Source organism: Magallana gigas, chromosome 3, assembly GCF_963853765.1.
Source record: "Magallana gigas chromosome 3, xbMagGiga1.1, whole genome shotgun sequence".
Lineage (NCBI taxonomy): Eukaryota > Metazoa > Mollusca > Bivalvia > Ostreida > Ostreidae > Magallana > Magallana gigas.
In genome coordinates, this window is record NC_088855.1 from 24005842 (window position 1) to 24027076 (window position 21235).

A 21235-nucleotide genomic window follows, 5' to 3' on the forward strand; every position below is an offset into this window, starting at 1 on the left:
ACTTGCCTTGGACGAGATTCCAAGCAACCACCCGAGACCAAAATATAATGCCGCACGAAGCATCTGTCACCGCGACAGTTTAGTGTAGTTACAAGTGTAATATCGCATTACACTTGTAATTACACATTACAGTTTGAGGATGTTCTATATTGAATGCATTTTTCTGATGACAGTGGTATAAACATTTTTTTTTCTTTCTTTTTTTTTTTATAATTTCACGCGAGTGTTTTCTAAGGGGACGGCATCGATGCTCACTAATGTTTGTGTAACAGTACGGAATGATGATTTCATTATGATTTTATTATCATTCGATCATTGGAAAATTGGAGGGGGGGGGGGTCCAGTAAAAATAATAACTTATTTTTTCTGATTTGATCTCACTTTGTAAGCCTTATCGTACGTGTTGGGGTCAATTAGATATAAGAAAATTAAAAATTTGAATGAAAGTTTTAATACGTTATAATATACAAATATTTTTTTATCTTCGACGCGCGTTTTGCAAACGATTCTATAGTTCCAAAGACCGATTCATAGATAAACCAGTGCCATCCCTCATTATTACATTTCATTATGAAAAACATAAATAAAACAGAATTTAAACATTTTAACCCGCCGCAGGTTAACAAATTACCTACAAGATTTTATCTGAATTTTATATATGATCCTTTTTGGCCATAAACTCTAAAATTTGTATGTTTCCCTATATCTTTATATATTTACACTTGCAAATGTTTTCCCTTATATATTCCTGCATAACATCATTATGGGTCAAGAGGTCAAAGTAGCGCATGGATAACCTAGGTCACTACTTCGGGCTTTATGGGATTTGACCACGTGACCAAACCGTATTTATATCCCGATATATATCCAAAAATGATACCTTATTTCTTAAATAAACCTCTTCTTCTCGTGGATTAATTCAGTCTAAACTTGCCGCGACTAGTATCGTATGGAAGGGAATTACCGCCAAAATTCTATGTATCTTGCTTTTATTCTTATCATGCTTACTTCTTTATTCTTCAGTACATCTAGACTTGCATGTCACTTTATTGTTTTCATATTCATGCTTATCTAATTTCACTTTGATTCTCTTTGATCCTTTATTGTTTGCTTAATTCTATGTTGCAACATTCTCTTCTTATTCGTGTTAATTCTTTCTTCTATCTCTGTTACAAACGTGAATTCAAACACGCAAACCATAAATCACTTTCAATGAAAACGAATACATGTTGCATGAATTGAATGCTGCATTATGACGCCAGGCGGCAGTGTGCGCACTACAATTGCTGCTCCCTGAAAAAAACCCAACGTAGCTCACTAAATGTGGGATGTTTCGCACCATGACATTTCGCTCCAATGTTTATATGTTCAGATCAAGAAATGGAGGGGATGTTTATGTACTAAGAAATAATTTATAATTTTTTTGCCGGAGAGGGGTAGGTCGAGTTCTATTTTCAGTAGGTTTTGCTGCTCCCGAAGATTTATTAAAACGAAACTAATAAATGACATAAATTTAATAAATTCGTCAAAACATCTCAAATTAACCGCTTAGTTTAGGAATATGAAATACATGTTAATAAAGCCAACTTTTAACAAGCCACAATATACGCAGACTCAACAAGATACGTTTTTTTTTTGTATACATGTAAAATGTCTCCGCGTGGTTCTAAAAAAATCAAAAGGGGGGGGGGGGGTCTGAGAGATAATTTTGTATTAATTTTTTTATTGGTTAATTAAATAAGTGAATTTTCCATTGGGGGTGGATCTGATCTCATTCTAGATCCACAATGCAATGTACCGTGTATATATATGCAGTAACAAATTATTTGCATGAACGGTTAATTTTTAGAAGAGGAACATGTCATTAGTACTTGTCGACAGGACTTTATTTTCATTTGAGGTGAAAAGAGGTGGGGTGATGCACGGTTCTGTCCAGAGTAGGCACGGAGCATAAGGGGGGGGGGGGGGGGGGGGGGGGGGGGGTGCTCCCCCCCCCCCCCCCCCCACACTTTTTCTGGCAGCAACTAGTTTTTTAAAATTTACACATAAAAAATTGAATTATCAAGGGGTTCCCCCCCCCTCCACTGTTTTGGGAGCATGTGAAGAAATTAATATGAAGATAAGGAAATTAGGATTGAAATTGAATTTATATACTAACCCCCCCCCCCCCCCCCCCCGATTAGGATTTTGAAGATTTTGGGAAAGTCATTCCCTTTTTTTTTTGCTTGACAAGATTTTTTGGATGAGTCTGCCCCCCCCCCCCCCCCCCCCCCACTTTCAGAAACGATGCTACGTGCCTGCAGAGGTACCCGTGGAACATGTAGATGAAAAAGAAATAAATTTAAACCAAAGATGTTTTTGAAAAACAATAAAAGGACTGGGGTACGAAATGCTTAGAAGTAGCTTTTCCTGTACTCTAGTACGAGTGAAAATTATCACTTGCATGAATCACTATGTACCTCTCGTTAGGCTACAGTACTGTGTACCCCTGATTAAATGCGATGAATTAATATCCACGTGAAATTCCGGGTTAAAAACTTAAAACTGCAGGTTTTAAAATCATGGCTCACTTATTTTTCTAAAAGTTTTGAACTTGTGATATGAAAACAAAGTTTAGTGCACACGATTTTATATTCTTGCGATTCGGCACATAACGGTGGAATCGCAGAAGTAAATATACGTATACGCGGTAAAATTAACGAATCTAAATTATCAGTGACTTAATTACACAATAAGTAAACGAAAACAAACCAGACAAAGAGATTAAAATACGGTATGTGATATAAATGTGGTTTAAATTCTAAATCAAAATCTTAATAAAAATTCTTATATAAAGTTCTAAATGAATTTTTTTTTTTCCAAAATACAAAACATAAATATTGTATGCTTCATATTTACACAAATTTTCGAAGTGGTAAAAATGTGTATGTATCATTCACAGCCATGCTTATTGTAGGTTAACTTTGTTTATTTTAGTATAAATCATGTACATGTAACTGAATGTCCATGTTTAGATTTGAAGGTGTTTATATAAGCTATGATACATGTAACTTAGAGACATGAACCTCATACATGTCTACCTATCAACTGGTCTTGATTAAATGAAGAGTTGAATTGACCGACTTCCATATCAAGCTTGCAATGATGAAAATTATGATACGGGTGCTAATTATGAGAACTGTAAGATTTTATCGTCTCATGTACATGTAAATAACTGTTGCGCAGACTTAGAATTTTATTTTATTTTAAGAGGGGGTCCAGTCACCCCACCACCCTTGAAAATTCAAACTTTTTTAAATTCACATAGTAAACCTACTGAAAATAGAACTCGACCTACCCCTCCCCGGCAAAAAAAATATAAATTATACCTTAGTACATAAACCTCCCCTCCATTTCTTGATCTGAACATATAAACATTGGAGCGAAATGTCATGGTGCGAAACATCCCACATTTAGTATTTTTCAGGGAGCAGCAATTGTAGTGCGCACGCTGCCGCCTGGCGTCATAATGCAGCATTAAATTCATACAACTTGTATTCGTCTTTATTGAAAGTGCCTTATGGTTTGCGTGTTTGAATTCACGTTTGTAACAGAAATAGAAGAAAGAATTTACACGAATAAGAAGAGAATATTGCAACATAGAAATAAGCAAGCAACAAAGAATTAAAGAGAATCAAAGTGAAATTAGATAAGCATGAATATGAAAACAATAAAGTGACATGCAAGTCTAAATGTACTGAAGAATAAAGAAGTAAGCATAGTAAGAATAAAAGCAAGATACATAGAATTTTGGCGGTAATTCCCTTCCATAGTATCGAGCCCTCTAATCGATGCGTTATCGGCAATACTACTCCGTGCCGTGATTTATACAACGCCGTCTTATGCAGTAGCGAGGCCCCCAGATTACATAGGAAAGGTGCAGAGCAGAAGTGATTTTTCAGCAGACGATCATGGCAAGCTTAGTAGGAAAATGGAGCTTTGTGTCCTCCGACAACATGGAACAGTATATGGAAGCTTCAGGTATGAACATTTTTTTTTCGTTAAAATTTCTTTGCTTTAAATTTTATTTAATAAAAATGTAGCATGTGCAATGTAGGACTCTTCGAAGAAGGAGAAAGTTAATCCGATGTTTGTAATTCAAAATTTTCATATAACTAAAGTTCTATTTAGAAAAATTAGTACGTGTAATTATCTAAGTAATAAGTAACTAAGAACTAAGTATTGTTACATTAAAAGTTTAAAATTTATCAATTTAAACTTAACTATAACAGTTATAGTTAAGTTTAAATTGATAAATTTTAAACTTTTAATGTAACAGTGTTATCTAAGTTATTAAGTACTTTAAAGGCTTAAAATCTAGCCATTGGTAAGGACGCAAGTTGCTGATTTCCCGGGTCCAAAATTTGATATGCAACTGACAGCTATAGAGGACTAATTGTCCAGTTTACCCTGGGGCGGTAAAACCACCATTAGCCCTATTTCAGGCACAAAACGTTGACACGGTCACCCATCTTATGTTACACACACACACTCTCTCTCTCTCTCTCTCTCTCTCTCTCTCTCTCATATGATGATAATTTTAACAGAGACACGGCATCGTGTTTCTCATTAAATCTTTGTAAACGCATTGGAAGTGACGAGTGACCATGCCAAACAATAAGACATTCGCCTTCTCCCTCTCCCCATCCATGATATAACACCTGTAACATCCTCGATCCAACCCAGTAGCCGAGCGTCGGAGGTCATCAAAATAAACAAAATAGTGATCGAGAAGCTGGAATGTAGGAATGTTTGGGATATTTGGAACATGACCCGACCTTGTAACCCCCCAGATCAAACCTCGATGGAAATTACGGTAATTACACAGAAATGTACCAAATACTCGTGTTATGATGCGTCCTCGGTGACGAACCACAGGCAACAGTTAGAATATTAGCTGCCGAGAATCGCGCTTTGACCGTTGCTTGTGATCTTTGAAATAGTAACAGATGTTTTCCCGGTGGAGTGCTGTTTTCATCATTTAATTGAAAGATGATTTTCCAAGGTCCTGGCCTTGTTGCGTTCACAGCAATCTAAACTCATTGTTATCTGTGCATATCCGAGACATGGTAAAAACAAAATAGTTACTTAATATTATAAGTATTTAACTATCGATGAAACAAATAAAATCGATTGCATGGAACACTATGAGGGAGAGAGAGAGAGATAGAAAAAAAAGTGACATGTTGCATAAACAGTAAACTATTTTATTTTGTGGTATAAAAGCAGCAGTCTTTCCTTCAATGATCGCCACTTTCCACAGCTGGCATGAACCACCAATTTGTAAGAAAGCTTTCCGTTGTTTTAAATATTTTTAATTAATAAGTTTCCTTCGGAATCTATATTTTATGCTCCATTATCCGTGTAACGTGAGTAAATGTACGTAAATGTTCGTTTTTGTAGATCGATTCGTTTGATAAAGGACTTGGGTCTAAAGGAATAGTCAGTTTGTCAGTACCTGTATGAACACAATTAAACGCGCGGGTTATTAGGTAGATGTAAATTGAAAATTTTGCAAAAAGCATCGTAGACCTCTGCATCATATACCTAAGCTTTGTATTTCCCAGGAATTGTAACCCCGACTATTACGCACTTCCATGCACGGAGGGCGTCTGTGGTTGTATCCTCGGGCGTCGTACCTATCCATAAGCCTTAAATTCTCGATCATTAATAAGTTAATGTATCTACGCGCTTAGGATACTCAAGCATCGTACTTCTATCTCTTCTTTCTTGATCATCGAATCTTGCTTTGTATCTTGAAGACTTAGCATCATTATACTCAGTACTCCTGAGCTTCGTATATTTGAGCATTTTCGTGCGCGAATAATACGGGCGGGGGGGGGGGGGATCAGGATGTGGCATGATTATTATATCCCCAAACTTTTTATCCTTTATCATCATTGTATGTAAACCCGATTTGAGAATCATGACAATACTTGCGTCTTCGATCATCATTGTATCACCAAAAGTTGGAACTTGATCATTATCGTATACCAAAAACTGCATCTTTAATTTAAATTGCATTATCTATCCTTGTATATCTTCTAGCATTTTTGTATCCCTGAACCCTGTATCTTCGATCATTATTGTATCCCCAAATCTCGTATCTTCTATCATTATTGTATCCCCCAACACTGCATCTTCATTCTTAAGCATTATTGTTTTCGCTGAACTTTGCATCTTAATCTTTGAGCATCATTGTATTTTTGACACTTGTGTATCTTCAGCTTCGAACATTATTTTATCCCCGAACATTGTATCTTTGAGCATCATTGTATTCCTGAACATTTGATCTTCTCTATGATTAATATATCCCTGGACCTTGTATCTTCAATGATTATTGTATCCCCGAACCTTGTATCTTCAATGATTATTGTAACCCAAAACCTTGCATTTTCGATCATTATTGTATCCCCGAACCTTGTGTCTTCAATGATTATTTGTGATCATTATTGTATCCCCGAACCTTGTATCTTCAATGATTATTTGTGATCATTATTGTATCCCCGAACCTTGTATCTTCAATGATTATTGTATCCCCAAACCTTGTATCTTCGATCATTATTGTATCCCCGAACCTTGTGTCTTCAATCATTATGTAGACGCCCGTATCCTGTATATCCCCGATCTTTACGGTATTTATCCGCGGCCACTCTGTCGTGATATTTACAAAGTTAAGTAATTTTAATGCCCATTAGATCTTGTAAGGACCTTGTTAAGGTTGTGTAGGTAAAATAAAGCAATTCATCAATACCAAGGCTACCGGTGGATATGCACACTGTCCCAGTCTGAGTCACGGGGCCAGGTTACTGGGGGGAGTGTCGCCTTATCTGTTCTGTTGCTGTTTTGGGACTTTTCTTTACACAACATTGTACAACATGCACTTTATCGTGCCGTTTCTACGTTAGGTAATTCTATTTCATTCCTTTTTAACCCATAAACAAAGATCGATTTAACCGACATTTGCGACTGAATTGGTGGCATTGCCAAACAGACTAGAGTTGACTGTAACAAATTTTATTTTTATTAAACGGATTGAGATTTTTGAGGAATCCAAAACTAAGTTTTATGTAGGCATTTGAATAGTTTGTCTAAATTAACTTTTTTTTTCAATTATAAGAAATTATAATAATCTTAATCAAAAATTGCAATCCTGAGGTAGCTGCCAAAATTAAAGTTCAGTGAGATAATCTGAACATCGTAACAATCCTCTGAGCTAGGACATACATGTATAACTATTTATAGGATTCCGACAAATTCATATACACTGTACACAGCAAGGAATAGGGATATACCGGCATGATTGATCATTGAAAGTAATTAACCATCTACTTATTTACTAATGCTTTCTCTAAAGAATGGGTACAGACCACACACAATTGAATATATAGTTACAGTACATGCACATTGTTACGAATATTATTTCCCTTTTTTTCACGAAATTGTGCTTATCATGCACATGATTACGAATCATAGTTTTCTTTATTTTACCTAATTGGTGTTTATGAATATGCTTTACAGAATTAGTTACAAAATTAAGCGTATCATATGTGGCAGTATCTGATACTTAGTTGTTGTTGTTTTTATCAGGCGTTCCAGAAAATTTACGAGAGATTGCTCGTAAAAACCAGCCCAATATGGAGATCAGCAACTCCGGCGACTCGTGGACGATCAAAACAGTGGTCGGAGAGAAAGTCAAAGATTCCACATTTAAGATCGGGGAGGAGTTCGACTCCGTGTCTCTGACAGGCCAGCCTCTGAAGGTAAAGGGTAGGGAGGGAAATTGTTGTAAGTGGTCCGGTATTTGCTACCATTGAATTTTGTCGCGTTTTGTAAGTATGATACCCTTCATTGCTGTTCCGAGTCATCTTCGCTAACCAATGGTTTAATTCGTTTATTCTGATATATTAGAATTAGAGGATTAAAATAAATGAATTGGACCCATGGCTAGAGAAGATGGCTCAAAGTATTACAAGGCAAGGATTATCAGTAAGCTTCACATCTATGAATGTTTCGACGCATCCTATCGCTGAGACCATTTCAGAGTAGCATTAGATTACATCACTCTTATGCACCGTTCTGAGAACACTTAGAATGATTGTAACAGACATATCTGGTTTAAGTTTAATTTGAGGGAAAATGGGATAAATGGTGAGAAAATATGAAATTTAAAAACTATTTTAAAAATATCTCTCCAGTGCACCGTCGCTTTGAATGGCGAAGAAATGACTGAGACGCAGAAGGCGGGGGACATAGTTGTTACCATCACAAGGAAGGTTGAGAACGGCCAGCTCCTGTCTGTAAGTAGAACAGCCGGGGTCAGTTTAAGACTCCTCCACCCAATGGACAATCATCTTCTATTCCGGTTACGATATCATAATTTTCAATAGATTAGAATCATAGACTGGAATCCACACAATATCAGCAAGATTTTTTTGTGGGAAATTTAGCATTTTTGCCTTAATCGACCGTTTAAAAATGGTCACTTATCAAACAGAGAGGTTCTATGCACCTTAAGGCAATGTTGTTGTTTTTTTTCGGCAATCGGTTTAAAATTTTTGTGTAAAGTTACTTAAGCTATGCAATAGGCATAGCTTAAGTATCTTTACACAAAAATTATCCGTATGTAGCGATCTACTGATTTTAATCAGATTTTTTTTGTTTCATTTTCCGATTCTAATGTTGTTTTCGATGTTGCAGACGATGACCATCAATGGAGTGTCTGCTGTCATCAAATTCCAGAAGGCCTAGAACACACCCTGTACCTTCATCATTCTAAATTATTTTTCCGTCAAATCTATATATTACATGCCATTGTGGATTCATCTGATGAAGATTACTTTGCATTTTCTGCATAATATACAATGAAATAAATGCGTAGAAGTAACATGGTTGTTTTCATATATGACCCATCACCTACTTGTGATCTTTGAGGACAAAAGAATTAAAAATTAATCCAAAACACCTCAAGGAAATAGAGAGTCTGTTTCTTAAACAACAGCGATGGAGACCTCAGATACTTTGAACAAAGGAAACACGCTTTGATATATTTTTACAATTTGATTCAAGCATCAGATGTGTACATGTAGCCCACTGATGCAGGTTATGTAAATGATGTCTGCAATGATCGCTGCAATATATAGTAACGCACAACTCCCCAAAAGTCAGCGCGTTTTATAGTCCCATATGAATTCAAATATCTTCTAAGTTTTCATTCAGAGTGAGTTTAAGTTAATTACGTAACGTACGATCAATACTACATGTACAAGATAGCGTAGAGGGATAGCCAATTCTCCCAACTGAGTTACTTCGAGCTAAGTATTTGGAAGTTGGAAATACTTGAGCCGTTTCTTTCAATCACAAAATGATTCATACCACTGCGCCTATTTTAGAAAGTAACAAAAAATGATTTCTTACAAATTAACACGAAACCTTTGTTAATATTCACAAAAGTTCCGCTTGAATTCGCGAACTTTTTTCAGCTACGAAAATGAGCTCAAACGCGAATTCAAGCAATGCGTCTCTAAGAAAATTAAATAATAATATTGATAAAAGAGAAAGCATTATTCATCGTTGTTAATATCATTGATGTCAGGTTGAATTATAAATTGTCACTAAATACAATGTTTCACGTTTGAAGGCAGTTTTCAAAAGTTCAAGACATGCAAATTGCTTATTACATGGTAAATTTGCTTCTTTTTTTTCAAAAATAGATTGTAATTTATATGTAGTTATTTGGCCAAAGATATAAAAGATAAAAAACTCAGAAGATAAATAAATATGCTTTATTTATACTCAACATTTTTCATTTAAGGTCAGACGACACGTTCCTTGAAAAATGATAGTTATTTTTCAAATTTTCAACGGCCTCATAATATACCAAATAAAAATATTATTATTTATTATCATTTTTAAAATGATTAAAACTTTAGAAATATTTAAGAAATGAACTCAATATCTACCCAAGTTATACGAGTATAACCTGGGTTGGGGCAATTTACGCTTTATAATCCGCGAAGCGGATTATAAAAAAGCGTAAATTGCTCCAACCCAGGTTATACTCGTATAACTTGGGTAGATATTGAGTTCATTCCTTATAATTTAATTTTCTGTAATTTGCTGTACAAATTGAGTCAGTTTACTTTTAAAAATGATATTAATCTGTTCAAAATTCAAACGTAACGTCAAGCGGATTAGTACGTTTTTGACGTTAGTGCATTGTGACGTGTCTTGTGACGTGCAAACCAGGTTATACAAATTTAACTTAATTTTTCTATCCAATCAAATGCCGCGTTACAACCAGAATTAAATTATATATGAATATGCTAATAATTTCTATATCAACAATTTTCAATAAGAATATATAGGAAACTGCATATTCTAGTATCTTGCACAAATGCCTGATAAGGTACCATAATTTTTTGCAAGAAAGCTTGTCAAAGTAGTAGTAAATCAATTACAAACGAGGAACGTGTCGTCTGACCTTAATAATGTATTTAAAACTTGTTCAATGAATTTCATAATACAGAAAATAACGAAACCTTTTGCCAATAAAAAAAAAGGGGGTAATTTTCACAGTAAGCATCAATTCCATGAAATTAACCGAGCACCGACTCACCCTCGATATAAACCGCCACTTAGTTTTCACCAAGGGAATTTACGTACACTTGTTAATGATAACTACATATATTAATGTACATATGAATGGCAGCCAGCCAACCTGCAGCACTTCACACATTTCAGCAGACATACTCTTGATTATTGACAAACTACCTGCAGTGAATATACAAATCTACAGAAAATGTGCACAGATAAAGGTAATTGAGTAGATTATGTGGAGAATATATTGCTTGACAAATCAGAATGCCACAGAACTGTCACCACTAGCAGGTGCTATGCTGCAGCCTTAGGGATGCCTTTCTTTGTAAACCATTCATCGCTTTTATCTGCTGCTATTGCCTGAAAATCAACATCAAATACTAGATAATATGTTTAAAATTTAGGTATATAACGCTTTAGTAATAAGTATGATGGTAGTAACATGTAAATATTTCTTGTAATTATATACATGGAAATACACATAATTATGCTTTCTGCAGATTTTAGCTCAATCAGAAAAATATGGTCATTATTCAAGATATGTTGACACTGTCAAATGTGACTTGTTTGCATGAAAAACAAAAAAAAATTCAATTGAATTTTCATAAAACATTTTTTTCTTTTACATGAAACTCATATGAAGAGAACTTTTGTAGTACATACATCATATAAATACAGTCACTTCACATGATGAATTCCCATATTAATCATGTGATTGCTGATTTAATATGTTTATGTAATGTACTTTGTAATATAATGTTTTCATATATGGTACCAAACTTGGTACTTAAAATAAAAATAAATGCAAAAAGCATAAGGGAAATAAATGTATTCAAATTTTATTATCTAACATCAAAAAAGTAACATAATCCTAGATATAAATATAACTACTTGGTATTTAAAAAAAAAAAAACGCAATAGATCCATATTACCACAAGAACATTTTCTGCCACAATCAACTTGAGCAATTTTGGAGTGACATATCCCTTGTCATTTAAACATTTTTTTTCAGCAAAACATTACAACAGAGAAAATAATTTCATGATATGTGGAATAAAATCATAATCATTATTATAGAAATGCAAAATCAATGTTAATTAATTTAATGCAGTGATATGAAATTTTGGGGCCCAAGTATTAATCCGACTGTTACAACAACAAAATTCCTCTTCTACCCCCCCCCCCCCCCCCCAAATCTTGCCAAAAATAAGTTGTTTTCAACAAAACAAACCTGATCTAGAAGTAGGTCAGCCTTAGGATCCACTTGTGAGAGTTCCTGGAATGCTTCATCTCCAACAAAACATATCTCATGGCCGTCCTATTCATTGATTGAAAAAAAGGATTTCATATATCAAATCAAAGAACGATTTATAAGTAAATGACGCCAAAAAATATTCTTCACTGTTAGCCACTCAAAACATAAAGCCTTTCACTAACTTTGATGATGTCTGGATATATGGATATTGACAAAATATTCTAGAGAGGAATGCAAACAACAATTGATAGATTGGAAAAGTTTGTGGCACATTTTTATTCTTATTGAAAAAATCCAAACAGATTAATTTCCCTGAAATATAGGAATACCCGGTAAGTTATTTTGTATACAGAATGAAAATTTACAAGATAAGATTATCAGATGGAGAAAGGCATGAATGTAGCCTGTTTTAGATTAAAAGTAGTTCTTAGTTTAGCTGCAATAATGTAGCCCTAACTGATTACTTAGTGTTCTTTTTGTTGAAATCAGGGTGAGTATTTGAAGTTACTGTGTTGATGACCTAAGTACTTGGTACTGGTAATTTCCGGTGACCTGACTAGTTACTTACTGGGTCTGCCAGAATGACCACCTCCACAGTCGCCTTCCCCGGGGTGTCCAGGCTGACCAGCGGGGTCAGAATGGTCTGATTGGCAGACTTCATCTTTTCTTGAATGTCTGGTAACTGATAGGCCAAATAAAAACTGTTTTATTTTCTGATTGACATATTTTGCTACAACTTGGAACCAACATTTTTAAATAAATTCATCTCATACAAATGCACATGTATAGACTGACTCAGAGGTGAAAATGATCAAACTGAAGAGCTACCTGAGTTCTTGGACAGGAGAAGGCTATTCGCCCAAAAGCCTTGGCATGCTCCACTTTGGTACCAATGTCAATCAATTCCAACTTACACTAAAATACATAAAAATCAGTGTTTTATTATGCCGTTATATTTAAATATGTACACTATTTATTCATGTTTATTTTTTCTGACAGTGTTTACTTGTATTTGTTAGACTTCAAGTGTGGTAAGAGTAATGATTCTGCTGATTTCCTCTACTTCAATCATGAATGAGATTTTGCACTTGAACCAATCCATGATCAACTGACCATTTAACTTTGGGATGTCGCATTGTAGCATATATCACTTCTCAATTCAAGTAATCCTCTCTTACTCATCAAAGTTTTTTTTTTTTTCTGGCTTAATGCCCATTCAGAAGTATAGAAAAATTTGCTTTGAAAGAAACAAATAAATAAATAATATCTATGTATGGTCAATATAGTACTGCTTTTAGCTCCAGAAATCCACATCTGGCTTAAAAGTTGATAGAGGCTTAATCAGTTTGGCAAAGGTGTCCTTACTCATCATATACAACAACCCTTATATAACCACTTTGTCATCTAGATTTTTAAGGGGTAAAGAATGATTTAAAAGATTGCATAACTTATTTCTAAACAACTTTTCCCATGGCCTCTAGGAAAGGTGGGTGATAAATTTCCTAATTTTACAGTTGCTACATTTCAAAAGTCAAGATTGGCCAAGAAGTTGCTTAAAATTTTCGAATGTGGACAGTTAGAATTTGACAACTGACAACCACAAACAGTGATAGATTATCTACAACTAGTGACTCTGGTCAGGTGACCAAAAAAGCTTAAGAGATTGTAAAGTCTCTTTACAAAAAAGGAATAAGGTAATAATCAAACAAGAGGCCCACAGGCTTTCACAGTCACCTGAGTACTATAGTGCATAGTCAAACATGTTAGGGAGTCTCTTATTTGCATTTAGACTTATTCTGGAGGCATTTGTGCACAACTCTATGACCTTTCTAAATATGCATATAATTTCCATTCAATTACAGAGAGGAAAATGAGATATAAAGCATTTAAATAAGCCCTTATTCATTTGCACCCACCCCCTAGACACAAACCCACACTCAGTAAAATGGCTCAGTAGTTTCGGAAGAGAAGCTAAGACTGTCAAAACTGTTCACTGATGACCAACAATGCACAACGCAATAAGACCAATGGCAAAAGGGTATTTGAGTGACACAGGTGACCTTAATTTTTTTTATTTTAATCTACATGAATTCTCAACTTGATCATCACAGAGCTACTAGCTATTACAATTTTCATTGAAACCAAAATGAGTCACACCATTTCCTATCATTTGTACCTGATTGTCCCCATATCCAAGCACTGCAGACTTGTCGTCCTGGGAGTAAATCTTCATGTCACATAAATTTGACCAAAAATCTTCAAAATGAAAAATAAGGTAGAGTTCCTTTTCCCAGTGCATCAAAAGAGATTTTCACTGATCTTATGTGGAGTGCCACTTGAATTAAATCATTCAAAAATCTGAAGTAGAAAGTAAATGACAGTTCTTCTTTTTTTTTTTAATCCTCCCAGCATAATTGATTAACTGATAAAAGTGGTCTGGTAAAGTTTATCAAGGTAAATTCAGAGGGACAGAAAGGTCTGGGAGTGACTGCTTCTAAAACTGCCATTCAATAAACCAAATTGATTTGTATGTTTTTTTGTTTTTGTTTTTTTAATTTTAGGAATAAAAACTGGCAACTATCAGATCATTTGAATTTAAAAAGCTCTGCAGAGCAATTGACTTCTGTACCAAAAATGCCTGGAGGAAATTTAAATTTTATCAAAATACTCAGTTTTGTATACTTTACTTTAATAAGCATGAGTGATTGTACAGGGATACATTTTAAGTGTTAAATTTTTTTTCATACATTAGTTTTTATGGAAAAAAATATTTTATCAATCTTGATATACATGTATTTCAGTTTAATAATTCACATAATAATGCAAAAGTTCCATACCAACAGATTTCTTCAGATCTGAACAGGCTAATGCAACTTTCTTTACTGGATCTAGAAAATAAATGACGAAGTTACTGTTTTGCTTATATTATTTTATCTGAAAGATTCAAGAACTCAGAAATTCTATAAATTAAATTCTAATTCTTGGAAATTGAGCAGTATCTCAACCTAAGTATAATATACTAGCTTGTACAGAAAATTGACAACTCCCTTGTACCTTATCAGGTATGATTTTAACTTAAACACTAAAACAAACCTACATACATAGTTGAGTTTAAGTTTGTTGTCAATTACAGATGTTTTCATGCAGTAGCAATTAGAGTAAACGGATTGATGAAAAAAATTCCTGAAATTTCTCCAATTTTGAGACTTATATGTATATTCGTCCACAGATTGATGAGATCACATGCTTGCCTCACCATAATCTGCATAAGTATTTGATGAATCTTATGCTGTTTGCATCAATTTTAACCAGATTGGTTATATCTGGTCCAAATATTATAAATTGATTGAATAATGAATATCATATTGTAAAGATATCTCGATAAAATATAGAACTAAACATGTCTATTACTACAATGTACACATTTTTTTTATCATAACCTATTTGATAAAACATATGTGTATCTATAAAGACACGGAAATGGTTTATAGCTATTACTCAAAAACATGAAAATATGATTGTTTTTTCTTCATATTAAACTTTTAGAAGCTCTTGCACCATATCCAGATATAATTTTTATACTATTTTAAACATTAAGGTTCTCGGATCCTCAGCCTCAAAGTATTTTTTCATCATAAACATGTTATTCATCCTTCAAATTTTATAAATGAAATAAAAAGAAATTTTTGGATGGTTATCCATGCGTTTTACGAGGTTATTGCAATTTTGGCCACGATGAATATGATGGAATAAATAACATATACAAGTTGAAATCAAATTAGTAAAAAAGGTTGTACCAGTGCATCGGTGGCTCACACCCCTTTACCTTTACGTCATAGATCTCCATGGAGCCACTAAGCCAACGAGTTCGTTGAAGGGCTTAGCATAATATTAACATTTCAAAACTAATTAAATTTGTCTATATAAAAAGCATTTTTATGGTATGAATGAAAAATTCTGGATAATTTAGAGTTATTGAGGATCAGAGATCGTTAAGTACATTGTAACATACTCAGACCTATTCAATAACCTGCACCAGATAGATCAATTGGTACAGCTAAGACTACAGATTCAGGGGGCCAGGGTTCAAATCCTGTCTGGCCCATCATTATTTCTCCCACCCTGTTACAGTCCAATCTTAACTACACCCAGCCACTGACCTCCACTTGATTCCTTGTCCTCTATGATGAACTGGTAACCATCTGGTGATGTGAGAATATTTTGGCCTCCCTCTTGTGTGACGGAGTAGCCATTTTGTTTGGCATTTTCCAGGATATTTTTGGAATGTATTGTGATACCCTAAAAGATTGTAACTTATGACATACCGGCATTTGACATTTAATTGGTACAACCTGTAAACATTAATGTCAGATATGTTTTTTCCTAAAATGATGCTATCAAATTATTAATGAAACATATACAGTAAAACACGGTTATAGCGAACACAATTATAATGAACTGACACTTACAGCGAAGTGATTTTCATTCTCTGAGACTTGTTGTACTTGTTGTTACTACATGTTGTAAATTACTTGACGGATATAACGAATTACACTTAAAACGAAGAAATATCACACGTCCCTGGCACTTCGTTATAAGTGTGTTTCACAGTAAATTGTAATAACTTTCAATAAATGTGTTACATTAAAACATGTTTATAATGAAGTGCCAGAGAAGGGCGATTTTGCTTCGTAATAAGTGTAATTCGTTACATTCATCAAGTTTACAACATGTAATACATGTACAGTCATGGGGAATAAAATCGCTTCACTGTAAGCGTCAATTCATTATAATCATGTTCGCTATAACCGTGTTTTAATGTACATTGATTGTGTACTACATTGGTTTTAATGGAAATAAGCCTTTTACGTGTAAATGGATATGGTTAACACTTTATTCTGGAAAATTTGGGAGTAAAGGGGAATAACTTTAATACACAATATTATAAAGGAAAAAAATTTGACTGACCCAGGCTGCTGTTATATATATAAGTTTCAAAGCATATTGGGAATGTATCAGTTGTCCAGAACAACTTGGGTTAAAGTTCAACATTAACCCAAGTTAGTCTCAAAGTCTGGCATTTTCTTTTGATACTTGGAGCCCTCTTAAATACCATAGTAAGATGATTAAGCATCATATAACAATATTTATGAATTTGTGATAATAGGTGTAAATCTATAGAACTTCTTACACCAGCTCGATTAAAATGTAATAGCTATCCATATTTGACCTGAGCTTCAAGTTTGCAAATTAAAAGATAGTCTAATAACTCTAAAACCATATTTTAAAGACTAAATAACTGCTCGAACAATTCAGCTTTGATTGACTGACCTTAAAATCATTGCCCATCTGATAAGTTCCAATGCCATAGTTATAGGTCAGCTCTACCACAAAGTGATTGTCCTCTGGTCCATACCCCACCATTGACTTACTCCATTTTCCATCATATGGCCTGCACAAAAATTAGTGAAATTTAAATTGAAACATATTTTATCATTACACGTTTCTTTTTCAGTGATATCAACATCACCTTCGCCATTAGCTTCATTAACTACTTGCCCATTACATGCAGCATCACATCCTTTTTCAAATTCTTCGTGTCGTAAAAACTGGAATTAAAATAACAACAGATATAATCATGTGAATTAGCCAGATAGCAATATATATGTTTTGAAAAAGCAGTATATTTTCTGTTTTACTTTTTAGTACAGCCAATAGTCCACTGCAATTTATGAATATCAGAGGACTAATTTTGTTCAGGGTTGTCTCTAAAAATTGAAGTAGGAGGAAGAAATAAAAAAGTAGACTGGGGTTCTAAAAATCTAGCTTATAGCTAGATTGTGTTTGAATGCAATTAATAGACGGGTACTTACGTCATTTTAGACGGGGAAATTCCCCGCTCCCCGGGTCTTAGAGACAACCCTGTTTGTTGTTAGATTTTAAAGGGGTACTACAGCGTATATACTCATACAAAAAATCATCACTTGTCAGATATTTATGTTAACTTGTCACATTTTAAACAGGTCCAGTACAATCATTACATTTACCTGCGTAGCTTGATTAACCTATATAGTTTTATTTACCTACCTGAGGTAGGTTTATTTAGCTACCTTTATTCAATTTTGCATTTTATGTAAAACAGATAAAAAGTCGCATAGAACTGCAAACCTATATTTGTACTGTGTAGTTCCATAAAAACAACCCAGAGCAAAATTAGTTAAAACATTGCTGCTTTTAAGCAATTTTAAGGAAAACATGCATTTCTATTGTTTGAGTAACTGTATGACACCTTGTGTAAGATGAAACATGGATAAGTGTGATTGCTTCACATTAATTGTGCTGAATTATTACCAATCAATCATTATGTTAGCCAGAACTGTTTTCTTTCTTATTCCATTTACAAAGTAGCTGCTTGGTAACACATAAACAGTTATACATATATGAACCCCCAAACCTTAAGAACATTGACTGCATTTGCACAAAAAGCAATATATTTGCAAGTGTTTTTTGTGAATTTCTTTCAGATCAGTTCAAAGATGAAAATTATTGCTGCACCTGAGTGCAACTACCCGGGTGAAACTATTGGTGCAAATGCCCATTTAAAACAAAAGTATGATTGAATAGCTAAAAGTAAATAAACCTACTTCAGCTGTTCAGGTAGGTCAATAAAGCTATGTACATAAATCAAGCTACACAGCTAAATCCAGCGATTGTACCGGACCTGTTTAAGTCGGATTAATGTCGTCATCTTGTTACTTATTTTTGTCAACTTGTCATTTCTTTATACCAACTTGTCAGTTGTCAGAGATTTAAAAACGCCAAATTTGTAACAAAATTTGTTTTGCCGCTCACTGTCATCATAATACATGTCTGACAAGTCGAATTACCCTTATTAGGTCTATATTACAAGGGTTCAAGTTGTCACATACTTTCATTCCTAATGCATTTCGTAGGAACCTCGCTGTCTCTGTTCGGTTACCTATCTTAAAAACAAAGTGAAGTGCTCTTCTTGAAGTCATTTTTGTGATACTAAAAAGATAAAGAATGTTGAATAACACCGATCAAATTGGCTTGGTGATTTTGGCATTCACGTGAAACTTTGTTTACTATTGCACGCATTCGGCAAACCTCAGACGATTTCTTAGTTTAGATGAGATTGATCGAGGTGTGCCGAGTGTATTGTACGGTTTCATATTGTTTCGCCACCAGTGTTACAAAACAACACCAGGACTTTTCGGTCCAATAGTAAATACAGAGTAAATACTGAAATGTCATGAGTTTCTTTCCCTTTCTTCATTATCTTTTATTATAGTTTATTCAAATATGAACTTTGATTGTGAAGAATAATTTATTTTGAAATATAATTTGCTTGTGTATACAATACAGTCTTACAGAGAGAAGTAAAATAATCCCAATTTCTAATACCTTTTTTGTTTCATCATTAATCTTTAAATATTTTGGTTTATTTTTCTTTATGCCTTCCATAGGCATTCCCCATCTTAATCAGTGTACATAGAAATATTTCATCCTTTAGAAACAGTATTGTTTATCTACAGTATTGAACATGCTGATTAAGGTGGCTCTATACACCACCTTTTGATGACGCTGTACGCAAAGAAGTAAATCTGGAAGCATGCAATTCCGGTACTGGCTTATTTAAACTGAGGCGAATTGTATGGGGACCGCTCTTTTGAAAATTTTGTTAAATGAATAGATTTAATTTGATAATTGAAAAATTCATTACTTACAAGTAATGTGGTATGTGACACCTTCTCGTTGTGTGGTATTATTTATCAAAATAAACAATAAAATCAAGTATAATTTTTTAAATAGTTTCTTTCCCAGCATTTATATGTTACACCGTAGTGCAGTGGGTTAGTGGGTTCACTACAAACCTGTAGGTCATGAGTTCGATTGCCGTTGAGAGCCATAAATTTTTTAACTTTCCAAAATTTTCTAAAACGTATTTTTTGGTTGAATAATGTGAAAGAAAATTCTAAACCAGTGAAAGTGTTTCAATTATAATATACTTTAATGCACATTAATATCGAAAGATGTTCCTTACCACCTTAAGGGGATGGGAGGGTTGCTTTGAATCTCTCTCAGGTTGGGATACATAAATCCTATTAGCCTAGTCAATTTTCCCCTTTATTTAGTTGACTTAGTTTTGCATTAAAGCATATATATTTACTTTTACAGGCCTATATTGAAATACGTATGTATTTATCATTCCAACATTATATTTAGGAAATTTTCTTCAATTCAGAAATGAAAAGTCCCCAAGGTGTTTGGGCCTTGGAACTTACGAACGATAACCCTTACTTGAGGAACTTTCATACCAAATATAATTAAAATATTTTTTGTGTTTATTTGCAATGATTTTCATTCAATTTTTTATGTCACATTTATTGAAATACATTTTCTTATAACATCAAGCAACTTTTTCAGATGATTTGTCAACAGAGTAAGAAAATATGAAAAATTATGTTTTGGGGAAATATTAAAAAAAATTGCAATAATAACATTTTTGAATGTTAAGAAGTGTTATATTTTTTTTATGTGTCCAAAGGAAATATCCATCATATGACAAAAAAATTTCTCTCAATTTGTTAAAAGCTATCTTTTAAAAAAATATTTTACAAAAACACGAAAAAACATTTAAAATTCTTTAAAAATACCTAGAGTATCCCTATCATCACTTTAATATTTGATAAGTATATGTTTTGTGGTCTTCTATTGAAAATTGGAATAAACTGTGGGTGTATAGAGCCACCTTAAGATGGTGGAGCACCTATGGTGAATTCAAACAAAATGTAACCAATTTTACATATTCCATAAAAGTATGTAATTTACATGAGGACAAGAAAGTCATTTATTCCTGAAGAAAGATAAAAAACCAACATTCAGCAAATATGAATTTATTCTACGATAACTGAACCACTAGTACGTTATGAATACTTGGTGTATTACAAAATATATAAAGATGTTGAGGTAATTTTCTTTGATACAGTGTACAATACAGTGAATGGAATGACAATAGATTTAATCAGTTCCTCTCTATCATTACATCAAAGTCTCAACAGAATGATGCCTCAAAGCTGAGTTACATGGAATGCCTTTAACAGAATGGTAGGAGCGAATCGATTTTAAGCCAGCAAGTACATTAATCAAAAAAAAAAAATAGAGTCACAAAAGTTTTGTTTTGATCATTAAATACTTGAGATATATACTATTTTCCTGATTGTTTTAAAAAGTATTAAAATCCATGGTGATCTTGTGTCCGATAATATTCATAAATGTATGAAAAGTGTATATCATCTTGTACATTGTATGTTCACTTCG

The 21235-nt window shown here is 33.7% G+C and overlaps 2 protein-coding genes across 2 annotated transcripts; one reads left to right on the forward strand and one right to left on the reverse strand.

Annotated features, from left to right (window-relative positions):
- Positions 1–3859: 3859 nt before the first annotated feature.
- LOC105318664 (sodium/calcium exchanger regulatory protein 1) lies at positions 3860–8926 on the forward strand. Its single transcript, XM_011415884.4, has 4 exons — positions 3860–4020; positions 7630–7802; positions 8238–8339; positions 8740–8926. Exons 1-4 carry the CDS (start codon positions 3951–3953, stop codon positions 8788–8790), a joined length of 396 nt encoding a protein of 131 aa, XP_011414186.1. The 5' UTR covers positions 3860–3950; the 3' UTR covers positions 8791–8926.
- Positions 8927–10790: 1864 nt separating this feature from the next.
- Positions 10791–19025, reverse strand: LOC105318665 (glyoxalase domain-containing protein 4). Its single transcript, XM_011415886.4, has 10 exons — positions 18823–19025; positions 17453–17502; positions 17225–17345; positions 16054–16192; positions 14731–14781; positions 14070–14149; positions 12722–12808; positions 12462–12575; positions 11870–11956; positions 10791–10998 (listed from the first exon to the last, which is right to left on the reverse strand). Exons 1-10 carry the CDS (start codon positions 18910–18912, stop codon positions 10933–10935), a joined length of 885 nt encoding a protein of 294 aa, XP_011414188.2. The 5' UTR covers positions 18913–19025; the 3' UTR covers positions 10791–10932.
- Between the last annotated feature and the right edge of the window lie 2210 nt (positions 19026–21235).

Excerpts from the sequence above, each read along its gene's own strand:
- LOC105318664 (XM_011415884.4), top strand. The coding sequence starts at position 3,951 with ATGGCAAGCTTAGTAGGAAAATGGAGCTTTGTGTCCTCCGACAACATG. Across the intron at positions 7,803-8,237 it reads TGACAGGCCAGCCTCTGAAG|TGCACCGTCGCTTTGAATGG; the intron begins GTAAAGGGTAGG and ends ATATCTCTCCAG. Across the intron at positions 8,340-8,739 it reads AGAACGGCCAGCTCCTGTCT|ACGATGACCATCAATGGAGT; the intron begins GTAAGTAGAACA and ends TCGATGTTGCAG.
- LOC105318665 (XM_011415886.4), bottom strand. The coding sequence starts at position 18,912 with ATGACTTCAAGAAGAGCACTTCACTTTGTTTTTAAGATAGGTAACCGA. Across the intron at positions 16,193-17,224 it reads AGATGGGCAATGATTTTAAG|GGTATCACAATACATTCCAA; the intron begins GTCAGTCAATCA and ends ACAATCTTTTAG. Across the intron at positions 12,809-14,069 it reads TTGGATATGGGGACAATCAG|TGTAAGTTGGAATTGATTGA; the intron begins GTACAAATGATA and ends TATGTATTTTAG.